This window comes from Dendropsophus ebraccatus, chromosome 6, assembly GCF_027789765.1.
Source record: "Dendropsophus ebraccatus isolate aDenEbr1 chromosome 6, aDenEbr1.pat, whole genome shotgun sequence".
Classification (NCBI taxonomy): domain Eukaryota; kingdom Metazoa; phylum Chordata; class Amphibia; order Anura; family Hylidae; genus Dendropsophus; species Dendropsophus ebraccatus.
Genome location: NC_091459.1, coordinates 86,924,352 through 86,940,735, shown reverse-complemented (window position 1 = coordinate 86,940,735; position 16,384 = coordinate 86,924,352). Strand labels below are relative to the sequence as shown.

Here is a 16,384-nt window from a genome sequence, read left to right as displayed (position 1 = left end):
ATATGTTTGGCTATGTGGCTAAAATACCAGTGTATGTTCTGAAATAGACTGAGTCACTAGTAGACTATTTGGTCTATGTATGAGCATTCCTCCAACCTGCTGCTTGGACTAGTTTAGGGTGGTGACAAAGTGAGAGAAATGATCAATAACCTAACTTTTGGTGACACTAAGCAGCAATATGTTCCTCGCAGAATATTCTACAGTCCATGTTGTCCCAACTCCAAAACCTGGTGCAGGAGCATTTGTTTTGTACAACAAATGACCTATTGTTTAAATCCATATTTTTTACCAATTTTTTTACCAGCCTATTTTCCTACCTATGGTACAAATTAATTCTGAAATCTTGCAGTTTCATTGTGGCTGCTAGATTTAAAGGGAAAGTATCACCTAGATTTATTTGTACTGATTAGAGCCAGATAGTGAAACATCTGGCTTCTGTTTCTATTTACTGGTATTGTTTTGATATGTCATCATGCTATTGATATAGCCGGGGAGAGAGCAGCAGCCAACACATTCACTCCCTGGCCGTTTTTCCGATATTGCTCTATCCTTCAATAGGAGTCTATGGGGGAGATTTATCAAAGGGTGTAAAATTTAGACTGGTGCAAACTGCCCACAGCAACCAATCACAGCTCAGCTTCCAGCTCTGGTAAAAGCAAAGTGGAGCTGTGATTGGTTGCTGTGGGCAGTTTGCACCAGTCTAAATTTTGCACCCTTTGATAAATCTCCCCCTATGAGTCTACTTAAAGTGTAACTACCATTTTTAAAAGCTTCTGACATGTGCGTATCAGTCAGGGTCCGGCTGCTGAGGACCCCACCAATCACTAGAATGAAGGGGCAGGTGCGCATGAGAACGCACGCTCTGCCCCTTCATCTCTGCTATAGGGAGGTGAATTTTAGAGACTGCTGGTATCGCTCTAATTATCGACTGGGTTCTCAGCAGCCGGACCCCTACTAATGTGTCAGAAGTTTTTAAAAATGGTAGTTACATTTTGACAATCAAAGCAGGCAGCTGAGTAGTGGATCATGCTGCCGTTGCATCCTTTTCTGGTTATATTTCTTCTGACATGTCTGACACCCTTAGGATGTCCAGGATTAAAAGTAAATCAAAGCTTCTTTATTGCAAAAACAGGTCCACCCCTCTCATCAGGTTGTGTGGTATTAAAGGGATATTCCACCGAAGAACTAAAAAATAAAATGCTCCCAAACCTAGCTGGTCTCGCTCACCAAATCCACCTGAGTATTTTGAGCTGCCTACCATCATTCTAGCTGCCCCTGTTCCTGAGTTCCAAGTTTCTCTAAAAGCCAGTCTATATCCAAGTCAACTTGGTCATACAGTACCAGTGTATGGCCACATAGAAGATTGTCAGGTGGTCTTTTCAGTCAGTGTATCTAGTCTGCCCTTTTTAGTACAGTATTTCCTTATCTTAGGATAGATATGTTTATCCCAGACATGTTTACATCCAGTTAGGCTGCATTCACACGTCCATAGATTTTGCAGACCTACGGATCAGGGCTGTGGAGTTGGAGCTAGTTTTAGCTGGACACTTGTCACTGCGGACACATCAATAAACAGGCCACCGCAAGCTATCACTGACGATCCACTATTCACATCCTAGGGCTTATAAAACATAACTTTTATTATAAATATTCTAAAATCCAAATACAAAACAAAAGGTGCAAAAAATCGTGCTTGTGTATTCCTGTACCAGATGTCAGTTGATACTCAAGGATAGGTGACCAAAGATATTTACAAATCGAAGGCCTGGGGAGGAAAGTGCCCACTCACAGCTACATAGAATGTTTTAATCTCACCCTGCCTTTTGGGGTTACCCACCTCCTTAAAAGGGTGGCCCCAACCACGATGTCAGTCCCTTCCTAGACACTAAGTGCAGGGAAAAAATAATAAAACGGTGACAACACAAACACGTGAATTAAAAATCACGGGGCAAACTAAAAGTGCCCCAACCAACACCCTATATACAATAATCTATATATATACATCCGACGCGTTTCTCCTGTCCAGTTGCACAGGTTCTTCAGGAAAACAGGTGTCTAATATAAAATGGATTTAAATTTAGAATAGATAGATAATTATAGGATATCACAATACGGACCACACTTAAATACAAAAATTATTGTAAAATGGTATGATACTGGTAGCAATAGATGATAGCCACACAATATCCACCAAAAAAGAAATTACAGAGTATTAAGCCAACCACTTTATGTTGGCTGAACATTTTTTTGTTTTGTGTTTGGATTTTAGAATATTTATAATAAAAGTTATGTTTTATAAGCCCTAGGATGTAAATAGTGGATCGTCAGTGATAGTAGTTTTAGCTGGAGTCCGAGTTGGAAAAAATGTACTGACTCCGACTTCAGCTCGAAAAATAATTCTTTCAAAATTTTATAATATAAATGTTATAAAATGTTTTGATGTTAATTATCAATATATTTTATGTTCTCTCAATCTAAGAACTAATTGTTTCCCTGCCTGTCATAATGTAGCAGTATACTGGCAGCGGGGAAACTCTTTGAATCGGCGTGACACCGTAGTGACAGAGCCGTGGTGATTCAGAGTTTCCCCACTTCTGGCATATTAATACATCATGCCAGGCGGGGAAACAATCCATTACCTGCATTCATGTCCGTAGGTCCGCAAAATCTATGGATGTGCGGATGCAGCCTTAGGGTATGTCCACAATAAGTGTGAACATACCCTTATTGTGGATTTACCTACCACATCTGCTGGAAGTTTGTTTAAAGCATCTAACTTCTATTTTTGTTTTGCAGATTATCAAATCACAAGATGTCAAAGGTAAGAAAAACAAATGAAAGCCCATTGTGTAGCTGGGAAATCCTGTGTTTACTGTAGTAATAAAAATGGAGATTTTGACTTTTTAGGCCCTATTGCGCGCACACACAGATTTATTTGACAGATTATTGAAGCCAAAGGCAGGCATAGATTTGAAAAGAGGAGAAATCTAAGTCTTTCTTTATGACCTGTTCTGTTTCTAGTCTGCTCCTGGCTTTGGCTTCAGAAATCTGTCGATTAATCTGTGTGTGTGTGTAATGGGGCCTTTAGCATTAGATGTATAATGGGATTGGGATGTTACAAATGGAGTTGGAAATTTTTATTAACAAATTTAACACTTTGTAAATGGACCCTTAGATTAAAAAACAAAGAAAGATTATCTGCCAAAGATTAGAAGCCAAAGCCAGGAACAGACTATAAACCGAGATCAGGTCATAAAGGAAAGCCTGAGATTTCTCCTCTTTTCAAATCCATTCCTGGCTTTGGCTTCAAATGTTTGGCAGATACTCTTTCTGTGTAAATGGACCCTAAGGTTGATCCCTTTTGTGCTAATAAAAACTCATCACCTGCTGTCAAAGGCTAGGATAAGTTTTATTCTTGGAAAAGCACTGTTTAACAAAGAGTTAAAAGAACTGCAGAATTACAATTACATATATGTCTTGTAGACAGGTTTGAAACCGATTCTTTCTGAAGTGCTGCAGTATTTGGCTATGTTCACACAACGTATATTTTCGTTAAACCACGGCCGTGATTATTACAAAAATATACGTTTCTTTGCTGCCTATTGGATCTAGGCTGGAGCGTATACACATAGTATACGCTCCGGCCGGGATCCCTAGCGGCACGGCAAACAACTGACGTGCCAGTTTTCTGCAGCCGCTATTCATTGAATAGGGGCCTCAGAAGACCATGTCAGTGCACGATATGAAGCGAGCTGCTCCGGCCGCTCACTCCATAGTGTGCTGTGGGAAGTTCTGATGCGGGCGCATCAGAACTCAGCGGCTGCAAAGATCATCTGGCTGGTACTGCAGTATCGGCCGGGATGACCTTTTCAGAGACCAGATTTTAGAGACCAGGTTCATGGAGCGACTGGTCTCATACGTTGTGTGAACATAGCCTTTAACTGTGAACCATACAATACTGTGATAGCAGAGGCTGTCCCTGTTTCATGCTGGACATAGTTAATAGTTTACAGAACATGCTTGTTATTTGCTTTCCTGACTACACACACTTTCAGATAACTGTCAATGACTCCTGCTTCAGGATTGGCATGGATCTCCATGCCTCGGCATAATGCTGCACTGCCATTTCTAAAAAGCTGTGCAGAGTTAATTGCCCTCCTCCCTCTACAGGTGGATGGTAAGGCTGGGTTCAAACTGCGTTTTTGCAATCCGTTCAACGTATCCATTTTTAATCGGTTACTTTTAATGGACAGAAAAACGTAGTCAACACTATTCTTGTGTCCGTTAAAAAAAAAAAAAATAATAAAAATAATCTTTTTGGAAACAACAGTGGCGCTGTCTCTGGAAGAACATGCCCATGTTTTTTTTTTTTACCAAAGAGAATCTGGGTCAGAGTTTGTTGGAACAGTCAACTGGTTGATAGGCATAGAGAAGTACACTTATGAAAAAAACTCAACCAAAAAATTAAATAAAATCTGGAGTAAATGGCTAAATACCCCTGGTCTGGCATCGCAATGGTTTAAGGATGGAGCCTTGTTGTATCTGAATGTAACATTGTCAAGCCCATTCAGTCTACTATAATGGATACTGCAATAATTGAAGACTTTAGAACCATGAGGGAGATTTATGAAACATGGTGTAAAGTGAAACCTGGCTCAGTTGCCCCTAGCAACCAATCAGATTCCACCTTTCATTCCTCAGACTCTTTTGAAAATGAAAGGTGGAATCTGGTTGCTAGGGGCAACTGAGACAGTTTCACTTTACACCGTGTTTGATAAATCTCCCCCCATGAGTCTACCCTTGTTTATTGTGGTACCCAGTGCATAGTTATTAATGCTTCAGATGATGCATACGGATATGGTTGGTGGAACCCATTGAAAGACCATGAAGCCTTGATGGAGTCCTAGTGATAAGGACATATTGGGCTGAGACATTTTGGTACACCGCAGAATCTTTGTACAATTAAAAATAATTTGTCTGCAGTTTTGAGGCAGGGAGATGGAAGCATATCTGAAGCATCACCATGCTCATGGTCATGCTTGCATGACCAAAAAAAACACTGTTTGTCAAAACCAGCGCCTTTGCAAGTGTCAAGGAGGTCTTGTTCTGTGCTCAAAGCACAGTAAGCAGCTTTTCTGGCCCCTCCCCTTAGCTATGATTGATGGCTCTAATGCCTGATCAGAAGATCACAACAATTGTCAGTCATGGCTGAGAGAAGGTATGGGAACCTTACTTCTTCTAACTCCCATATCCCCTAGGCTTGACGTTGTAGGGGTGTGAAGGGTTTAAAAATTTTAGATTGTATGTTTAATTCAATATACGGTGTGTATAACAAAGCAGCCAGCCCCTTTAGGACGTTTATTGCATGCCAGTGGAAAAGTAGTCAAGACTCTACTCTGATTCAACCCAACAATAGGTTATGCAGTCTTTCCTCCATTATGTCCTGCATACAGTGATGATATTCTTTGTTAAATAACTCTGATCACCTGTGATTTCCTTGTTTTCTACATGAAATATTATCTTTTTCAATATACAGCCTCAGTTCACAAATCCAGAAACCCCTGGATACGTTGGATTTGCCAATCTGCCAAATCAGGTTCATCGAAAATCTGTGAGAAAAGGATTTGAGTTTACCTTGATGGTTGTAGGTAAGAAATATGTAAGAGATAAGTACATTCTTTTCCCCCTTTAATAGAAAAGCAATGACACGTCCTTCATGCAATTTTTGTTTTTATTCAGCTTTCGGTTGGACAAAACTGTTCCAACTGTTAAAGTCTATGGTCTGCTATGAAATCTTCTTCTTCTTCTACTACTACTACTACTACTGGCATTCTTGTGGCTTTTCTTTTTAGAAATTGACATCTGGTGTGCATTTATACTTAAACATCAAAGTCAAAATCTGCAACCAGAGTAGCTCCTTCCCGCTCGCTCTTTGCCGCGTTCTTAGCTCTCCCGGTTCTCTCTCTGTCTCTCTGTCTCTCTGTCTCTCTGTCTCTGTCCCCGGCAGCTGTCACCTTCCCTCCATCCCGTTTGCACCATGTTCTGGGCACCGCTGCTGCTCCTCTTCTCCTCCTCTGCACTGATCTGGGCGGATGCCGGGGAGCACGACACTGACACCACCGATCTGCTCATTGAGACCGTGGTGAAGCCGGAGACGTGTCTGGACACTGTGAAGTGGGGAGACACCATCCAGCTGCACTACACGGGAAGACTGGATGATGGCCGTGTGATTGATTCCTTGTCTCGGGATCCACTTGTGGTGATATTTGGGAAAAAAACGAGACATACCAGGTCTAGAAAAGAGTCTTCTAGGAATGTGTGTGAAAGAGAGGATTCCCACCTTCCATACCACCTGATGCAGTGCTGCAGTTTGAACGTAGCTTCACACGTACCGACTCGCAGCTTTAATAACGCTGCGAGTCGGCTAGGTCCTGGCAGATCACTTTCACTACATACACGCAGCGGTCTGAACAACCACTGCGTGTATGTAATTCTGCCGGCCGCTTAACCCCTTCAGCTGCCGCCCGGCTCCCGCTCTGTATACATTACCTGTCCTCGCTGCACGGGGTCCTGGCGTACTGCTCTCCCGCCCGGCCAATCAGTGGCTGCGGCTGGGCAACACGCTGATTGGCCGGGCGGGAGAGCATTACGCCGGGACCCCGTGCAGCGAGGACAGGTAATGTATACAGAGCGGGAGTCGGGCGGCAGCTGAAGGGGTTCAGCGGCCGGCAGAATTACATACACGCAGCAGTCGTTCAGACCGTTGCGTGTATGTAGTGAAAGTGATCTGCCAGGATCTAGCCGACTCGCAGCGTTATTAACGCTGCGAGTCGGTACGTGTAAAGCTACCCTGAAACTGAAGTCATATCATTGTCTAAGCCCAACCAGTGGCAGACCCTAGTAAATGATGTGCTGCCTATGCTGTGCATTGCATTAGTGCCCACCCTTCTAGGGCTCATTGGTTATCACCTCTACTCCAAGTCCAAGTCTCTGACTGTATCAAATAAGAAACTGAAGGAAGAAAAAAAGAACAAAGGAAATAAAGAACTCGCATTTTCTCAGAAAAAAGATCTGCGACTAATTTTAATTGCGTAACTTTTTCTTAGGAAACAGCGTGGATCCACACCAAAACCTGTGACTGCAGACTTCAAATGCATAGACTTGTTTTACTGCCTCTGTGGCCGCCATTCCCTTACAAATGCGTATTTATGTCATTGGTAGAGACTAGCACAGGTTAGTGGTGACCATGGAAGACCGTGATGGAGACAGCCTTAAAGGGGTTGTCCAGTGAAAATCTTTTTCTTTCAAATCAACTGGTGTCAGAAAGTTATATAGATTTGTAATTTACTTCTATTAAAAAATCTCAAGTTTTCCCATACTTATTATCTGCTGTATGTCATGCAGGAAATGTGTGTGTTTTTTTTATGTATGACACAGTGCTCTCTGCTGACATCTCTGGCCGAGACAGGAACTGTCCAGAGCAGGAGAGGTTTTCTATGGAGATTCATAGAAAACCGAGACAGAGTTCCTGTCTCGACCAGAGATGTCAGCAGAGAGAACTGTGTCAGACTGAAAATAAGACCTTTCCTGCATGACATATAGCAGCTAATAAATATGGTAAGACTGGAGATTTTTTTTATAGAAGTAAATTACAAATCTATATAATTTTCTCACACCAGTTGATTTAAAAGAAAAAGATTCTCGCTGGACAACCCCTTTAAAGGGAACCAATCGGCTTAATTGTGCTTGTATGGTTCCCAGCTGCACAGTAGCTCCCCGAGGCTACCAGCCACGTCTGCAGTGCTAGCTTCACAGCGGGGAAAAAAGTAGTTGTATTTCAGTGTGCAAGGCCGGGAGAGGGGCGGCAACTAGTCATCTGGACAGGGAGCTGTCCGTGATTAGTTAATGAGCGTTCCTAGGAACACAGTATAAAGGGGGCCTTACCATGGACCCATCTTATCTATAGTGCAGCCTTTTTAATGCTGTTTTCACAAAATTCAGCTAAATGCTCAATACTAGAAAATAAACGTTAATTGGTAGGTTTTTTTTTCCCCTTTGTGCAACCTTGGCTATATTTGCATACAGTAGGAGTGTGAATAGGTTTCTTATCTTGAGCCCACACTTGTTACCAGGAAAATGTATCACATTGCAGATTAAAACCATCAAAGACCAGTAGGAACAAAGCAATATGGTCTTCATGTTCCTGAATATTTAATTCTTTCATTGCGTTTTAATAGCTGTAAGGATGGGAAAGAAAAGACATGGAATGATTTGCATTAAAAAAAAAGTATGCTATGGAGCAGGGACTCTTGACTGTAGAAAAAGAGAGAGCTGTCAGCCAAACATACATTTAGCCAACAGCTATTGAAGTTATAAGACCACCTTTACCTTACAGTCTGACACTTATCATGTCTTTTATCTCCTTAGACAGGGAAGATATCTTTATATATTTCTCATTAAAGCTGGCTGTACACATAAGACCTGTGTCAGCCAATGACCATCTAATGGTTATTTAGGCCTCCTAATGGCAGATATTGTGCATGTTGTATTTCCACTGTCTAAGCCTTTTGTTCTTGGAAAAATAAACCACCAGAGGAGTCTGGCAACAGCTTTTCTACCCCATTCACTGTTTAGTGGGGGTGCGACAGCTGATGGCCTATCCTGAGGTTCTTTGGTTTGAGGTTGACGTTCTTAAATAGGTCAATCAATAATTTTAGGGCATTATAAGGAAGTAGCTCCTAAAAGAGAAGGACTTTTTAGTTTTTTTATTCTTTGTAGATTTGGTCAGGCAGAGGGAAACAACAAACTCCTGACATGTCCAACGATTGTATTGGCGGGATTGTGGTGCTTAGACTGCACCAATCATTATAATGAAGGGTCTTTGAGCCCCTCCATCTCTGCAATGTACAGCTAAAGCAAGCAGTATACAGAATTGCTTGAAGTCTCATAGACTTGCATTGTAATTTAGTATACCACTCGCTATAGTTGCATAGAGTGGAGATAATGGGGTACTGTGCGCTTCTGGCCCTTTATTCTGGCAGTCGTTGGGTGTCTAAGAACCTGTACCTCGGCTGACACAACCTTCTGACCTGTCTGGTGTTACACACTACAATTTTTAATCTAAGTACTGAAGTGACTTCAGAAAAAATTGGAAATCTAAAGAGAAAACTGTCTCCTCCTTGCTGAATCCACTTCTGGCTTTAGCTCAGAAAGTCTGCTGTGTGTGACACCAGCATTATAGTGACCTATCAGATGTTCAAATGATAGGTGTACTATAAAGTGTCTCTGTCGTTATAACTTTCAAAACCTAAATAAACAGTAAATGTGATATAAAGCAAGTTTAAAGTTCAAAAATATTTTTTTTATTTTTTAGTTATCATGGAAAACAAAGCACTTCCTGTAGTTAGACCCCTTTTTTTCTCTAAAAGGGTCTAAACACAGGAAGTCCCTCATTTCCCAGGCCATCTGAGCGCTCACAGAGAAGGCCATCATGGGATTGATGGACACATTGAGCTGTGACTCTCTGTACTGGCTGGAATGTATTTAGTTGTTTTTGTTTTTTCTTTTTAAAAAGCTGCCTTCAAGAGACTGGTTATTTATATATGTATAATTTTGTTTTATGTTTAGGTGAATCTGGTTTGGGCAAGTCTACTTTGATTAACAGCCTTTTCTTGACGGATTTGTATCCTGAGCGCGTAGTTCCTGGTGCAGCCGGTGAGTAACATTACTGTCTATATGTAGTCTTTATGTATACTATTGACAATGCATGTCTTTATAGTGTACCTTCATTTACAATGGGGAAAAACTGTGCTTCTGCATTTACTGTAAGGCTAAACATACATTAGACAGATTAAATCCACATGAAAGTCCTACCACTCTGCAGAATAGTGATCTGGTTTGCATATACCTTAATATTCATATATTCGTGGGAACCATCTTTGTCTGGGTTACACTGTGGTGTTTTGATTTAATATAGTTAGTATAGAACTGTAAGATGTTCAGCTTGTATCCGGTGGAACTTCTCACTCACTTTCTGTCCTTTTTAAGATAAAATTGAACGTACGGTGGAGATTGAAGCATCTACAGTGGAGATTGAGGAAAGGGGTGTGAAGTTGCGTCTTACGGTGGTTGACACACCAGGCTATGGTGATGCGATGAACTGTGAAGACTGGTTAGTAAAAGTTCTACTGGTTCCACGTAATGTTCTTTATCAGAATTCTGTTTAGAGCCACGGATAACCTCTCACAGACAAAGGGAATATAAACACAGGTGCTTGTGATTTCTTCTCTTTGAACTGTGGATACAGCGCAAAAATTGGAAAAGTATGTTAGTGCTCTTTGATGTACTGAGGAGATTTAGTGTCCTGGTAAAACCACTCTGAATGCAGTGATAGAATTGTCATCCATGCTAGTAGTTTACTAAGGAGTCTAATGTGTATATTTTGTTCCAATATCTGACTGATATATTAAAATGTAGCACTGCCATAATGAATATATCTAAGTAAAAAGTCGCAAAAACGGCACAAAACATATTCACCTGGTACTGTTAAGACGTAGGTATGCACCTGGTTTTGCGACTTTTTAAAAAGTCGCAAATGAAAAATTGGCCAATAATCCGGGATTATGCAAATTTTGAAATGAATACTCAACACAGGCAGATAAAAAAAAAAAAGTGCATCTAAAAAATATCCGCCTGTTAAAGGGAACCAATCACCCAGAAAATCAATGTAAAGACAAGGATATGTGCTGATAGATCACCCAGCACACTTCCCAAATATGCCCCTGTAACCTCTGTGCCCCCCTCAATTAGACAGTAATCTTACTTTGTTTAGGTCACGCGCTGTATGTAAATTTTTGCTAAGTAGTCCTGGTGGGCGTATGTAGTCCTGGTGGGCGTATGTAGTCACGGTCCGGGGGCGTATCTAGTCACGGTCCGGGGGCGTATGTAGTCACGGTCTGGGGCTGTAATCACGCCCAGAGGGGCGTGATTCGGAGGCTTGCGGTCCAGTGACGTCATCCGGCGGCTTGCGTTCCGCGTCGCGGCCGCGCCGACGTGTTCGGGAACCCGCGCATGCGCAGTACGTCAGCGTCGTCTCCCGCCGTACTGCGCATGCGCGGGTTCCCGAACACGTCGGCGCGGCCGCGACGCGGAACGCAAGCCGCCGGATGACGTCACTGGACCGCAAGCCTCCGAATCGGCGTGATTACAGCCCCGGACCGTGACTAGATACGCCCCCGGACCGTGACTAGATACGCCCCCGGACCGTGACTAGATACGCCCCCGGACCGTGACTAGATACGCCCCCGGACCGTGACTAGATACGCCCCCGGACCGTGACTAGATACGCCCCCGGACCGTGACTAGATACGCCCCCGGACCGTGACTAGATACGCCCCCGGACCGTGACTAGATACGCCCCCGGACCGTGACTAGATACGCCCCCGGACCGTGACTAGATACGCCCCCGGACCGTGACTACATACGCCCACCAGGACTACATACGCCCACCAGGACTACTTAGCAAAAATTTACATACAGCGCGTGACCTGAACAAAGTAAGATTACTGTCTAATTGAGGGGGGCACAGAGGTTACAGGGGCATATTTGGGAAGTGTGCTGGGTGATCTATCAGCACATATCCTTGTCTTTACATTGATTTTCTGGGTGATTGGTTCCCTTTAAATATAGGTTTGTAAATAGAACTTAACCAAAAATAGGTGAAAAATCTAATTATTCATCCAAAAATTGGCGCAAAGCCCCTAAATGTTTTTTTTTTTTGTTTTTTTTAAAGCCACTAAAATGGCAAACTTATCAAATGGCTTTTTTTGGTTCAGAAATGCTGTGGCCAGATGTTAGCCGAGAGTCATTGTGGAAAAATTGAAGGCAATACCCACTTGATGGTTTTTATCTATGGTGTTTTATTCCGGGCGGTTTGGCAATATTCAATGCAATATATATTTTTTTTAATCAGAGCATATGGCTTACTGTACATTCTGTGTTTTTTTTAACGGTTCAATAGAAAACCTGAAATCACATAAATCAAACACATGGATAATATACCAGTGGAAAAAGACACCTATAGTAGTTTACACTAAAATGAGGAAACCGCTAAAAAAGCAGGAAAAACTACTAGCAGTTTCTGAGCATATTTTCAGCGCAAATAAAATGCTGTGAAGTTGTGTCTGAGGAAAGCCTAACTTTGGGCTGAAATTAGAACTTGGGAAATCTGCTATAATCACCCAAACCCTGCCCCTCCATTCACACTGGGGGACACAGGTAAAATCCCTTTCTGGTGATCGGTGAGGATCCCAGTAATCAACCTCTAGCGATCAAACAATTATCCTTTGACCTATAGAAAGGCAAATTGATTTTCTTGTTTTTTGTACCATATTAATGTTTTTAGGCCTTTTTTATTAAAACTGCGCCTAATTATTTAAGCAGATGCATGCAAGCCCTCCCATTCAAACAGATAGAAGGCAGGATTTGGCGCAGGGGGTTCTGCCCGGAATTTTGGCGACTATTCCATGGTGGGAATGGACCCTAATAGAAAACTGAACCCTTTTGCCCATAGACGCCAAACACTGTGCAGTGTTTTTTTTTTTTCATGGACTGCTCTGAAAAAGTGAAATCTGATTTCTTATGGGTATGCATGGAGGCAGTTCAGTTCAGCTGTTGTAACATGGAACATACAGGTTATTAATTCCTATGTTCATTGGATGGTATATACAGAATTCTCAAGGAGAAGCTGACGTAAACTTATCTTGATAAAAAAGAAAATCTAGTGACTAATGCTCTTCACTTAAAGGTTCGTGATCCTTCTGTACAAGGAAAAAAAAATGGCAAGATCCCTGGGAACTTGTACTAAGCATCAGATTTCATTACAGCTCATACAAAAAAATGTTCCACTTCTGTACAGCACCATAACACAGATCATTGATCGCTGGACGTGTCTGTGCCCAGCTGTTCTCATTGCCTTCATAGACCAGTAATCTCACTAACTCCCCCCCTATAAATGTGATTTGAGTTACTGTTCCAGAATAATTTTTTTTTTTTATAACTGTAATTTTTATTGCAAAGATTTTTCAAAAATTTTTTGCACAAACAGAACAAAGAATTACAGGGCATGTACAGGATAATGTGAGAAACAGCAATATGATGAGGTACCAGCAATAAGTATAAACATATCAGGCACAAGTAGGTAGAAATAGTGGCAGCACCTAGTTCTTCTGTGACCATAGCGGCACAGCATAGTTCTACAAGGATAATCAGAAAACATAGATAATACAGCAGCTGTCGTCTGATGATATCTACCTGTTACTTATGGCTCAGACAAAAAGTGGAACCAAACTACAGCCCCATAACAAAACCTTTTGACAAACAGACAACACAGACAAACTAAGACAGGACTCAACACCAAGGAGATAGGAAAAGGGGGGAGGGAAGGGAGGGGAGGTGGGAGGGACAGGGAAACTAGGGTCTACTGCCAGAAGAGGCAATCATATCAAAGGAATCCCAAAGGATCCATATGGACTCAAATTTATCAATGGCATTATTAAGGGAAGCAGTAAGCTTTTCTAGGGAACGCAACTCCCGGATTCTGGCGAGCAAACAAGGCCGGGAAGGAGGGGATGTTTGCTTCCAGGCACGAGCAATTAAGGACTTGGCCGCTGTCAGGATAGTGAGTAACAACTTCGCCTGCTTTTTCCGGAGGGTCTTTGGGAACAAGTTCAACAGACAGATTCCAGGGTCCCTAGCAATGGTAGCACCCAAGACTGTCGAGGCCAGTCTGCAAACCTCTACCCAAAATGGGCGGATAAGGGGGCAATCCCAAAATATATGGAGGAGCGACCCCACACTACCTGAACACCTCCAACATTGTGGGGGGATAGCATTATTTAGTTTATGGAGGAGCTCAGGCGTATGGTACCAGTGCATTAACAGCTTATAGTGGGATTCCTTATATGTGGTGCAGATGGAGGATCTTGCCGCCCTGTCCCATATCACATCCCAACACTCTGGGGGGAGCTGCCTGCCCAATACCGCCTCCCACTTATCCATATAGTGATGTCTAGCCTGGGAGCCATCAGAGGGTGAGTTAATAATTCGATAGATATCTGATATCAACCCTGATGTAGAAACGCCCCCTCTCACTAATTGTTCAAAGGCAGTTGGTTTCGAGACTGTGAGGGATCCCAGGCGAGACAGCATAAAATGGCGGATCTGTAAATAGGTATATTGCTCTGAGGGCGGTAGCTCAAATCTGTCCACAATCCTGTGGAAGGGGAGAAGGGTGCGTGTAAGTGGGTCTACCATGTCGGCGAACTGGAACAGTTTCTTGGAGCCCCATAGTCTAACTATATGAGATTGTAAACCAGGCTGAAAGTCAGGATAGAGAAGGAAGGAATTTAAAGGGGACGTTTTGGAATAGAGTTTAAATTTGGAGGAGCAGATGGACCAGATGTGCAAAGTAAAGTTAATGGGGCCAAGGAGGTTTAAATGGGAGAAGGAAGGCGGAGAGGGGTGCCAGAGAAAGGAGTTGGGATGGAAAGGTGCTAGCCATATTTTTTCAATCTCAGCCCATTTCTTATAGGCTAGGTACTTGGACCATGCAGTAATTTGTCGCAGATGAGTGGCATAATAGTAATGTAGGATATTAGGTACTGCGAGGCCTCCCTGAGTCTTACTACTCATCATAACCGAAGCGGGAATACGATGCCGCTTTGCCGCCCAAATAAATTTGAAAATATCCCGCTGTAGGGTTTTTATCTCGGATAGTGGTATACGCACCGGGAGAGTTTCAAAGAAGTAAAGTAACTTCGGGAGGATCGTCATCTTGACCGAAGCCACTCTACCCAGGAGGGAGATGAAATGGGAGTTCCATTTGGCCAGAAGGGCCCTAAGTTCTTTAAAAAGAGCAGGATAGTTGGTCGCGTATAGTGAAGAGTATGTAGGAGTAAGCCGGATGCCCAGATACTTAATAGAGGACTCAGACCACTTGAATCGGAAGACAGATTGAAGGTGTGTTATCGTGGAGCTAGGGAGGTTGAGGGGCATGATTTCAGATTTAGAGGTATTTACTTTATACCCAGAAAGTACTCCAAATTGGGAGAGCAAGGCCCTGAGTGCCGGTAGGGTCGTATGAGGGGACGACAAGGTGAGGAGGACGTCATCTGCAAAAAGCATGATTTTGGACTCCTTGCCTCGGACTGATACACCACGGATGTCTGGGCAATTCCGGATGGCCGCCGCCAGGGGTTCGATACAAAGGACGAACAAAAGAGGAGAAAGCGGACAGCCCTGGCGGGTGCCATTCCGAATTGGAAAGGTCCCAGACATCATATGTGGGAATTTGATAGCAGCAGTAGGTCGTGTGTATAAGGCCTCAATCGCAGTCAGAAAGGGTCCCCGAAAACCACAGCATCGGAGGGTCTCAAACATGAATGGCCACCCTAGGCGGTCAAACGCTTTCTCAGCATCTAAACTAAGTATCAGGGCCCTCTCCGACTGCTGATTAACTGCATCGATAACATCAATCGCACGTCGAGTGTTATCCCCCCCCTGTCGTCCAGGCACAAAACCCACTTGATCGGCATTGATAAGTGATGGCAGCCAATAACCTAGGCGGGTGGCAAGTAGCTTAGTAAAAATTTTAAAGTCTGAATTTAGGAGGGAAATAGGCCTGTAATTGGCACATTCTAAAGGGTCCTTACCGGGCTTGGGGATAAGTGTAATGTAGGAGTGGGACAGTGTTGTGGGAATAGGGGAACCTTGCATAAAAGAGTTAAAGAGGGACAGGAGTCGAGAGGATAACTCAGAGGAAAAGGTTTTGTAGTAGAGGTATGTGAATCCATCTGGCCCCGGTGCTCGTCCCGACGGGAGGGATTTCAGTACTTCTGATAGCTCCTCCTCCGTAATAGGTGCATTTAGGGTTTCCAAGGCATCTGCAGACAAAGTCGGCAAGTTGCAGGCAGACAGGAACTCCCCAATACGCCGAGAGCGAGCATCTGGGTCAGAGGGTAGAGTAGAAGGTAGTGAGTATAGGTCAGTGTAGTACTGCAGAAAAATGGAGGATATATCAGCAGGGTTATAGTGGAGTCGCCCACCAGGGTCCCTTAGGACCTGAGGAGACTGGGCCAACGCCCTATCATTGAGCATATTTGCCAGTAGCGTATGTGCTTTGTTGCCCTTCTCATAGAATCGCTGTTTAGAATAAACAAGCAGCTTTTCAACTTTAGATAGTGATAGGTCTTTTAAGCGGGCTCTCGCAGCTACAAGTTTCCTCAATGTCCGAAGGGAGGGGGACTGAGCAAGGGAGCGTTCTAGGGTTTGAATGTCACATTTGGCAGCGTGCATGGCCAATTGGGCGTCTTTTTTCTGTCGCGAA

The 16,384-nt window shown here is 43.1% G+C and overlaps 1 protein-coding gene and 1 pseudogene across 1 annotated transcript in view; both read left to right on the top strand.

The window, feature by feature from the left end:
• SEPTIN2 (septin 2) overlaps positions 1 to 16,384 on the top strand; it is a 49,047-nt gene that overhangs the window by 9,573 nt on the left and 23,090 nt on the right. The window contains exons 2-5 of the mRNA XM_069975311.1: positions 2,797 to 2,821; positions 5,537 to 5,648; positions 9,628 to 9,714; positions 10,048 to 10,171. Coding sequence (XP_069831412.1) covers positions 2,813 to 2,821; positions 5,537 to 5,648; positions 9,628 to 9,714; positions 10,048 to 10,171 — 332 coding nt within the window. The 5' untranslated portion in view covers positions 2,797 to 2,812. The remainder of the gene's footprint in view (positions 1 to 2,796; positions 2,822 to 5,536; positions 5,649 to 9,627; positions 9,715 to 10,047; positions 10,172 to 16,384) is intronic.
• Positions 6,038 to 7,095, top strand: LOC138794583 (peptidyl-prolyl cis-trans isomerase FKBP11 pseudogene; annotated as a pseudogene).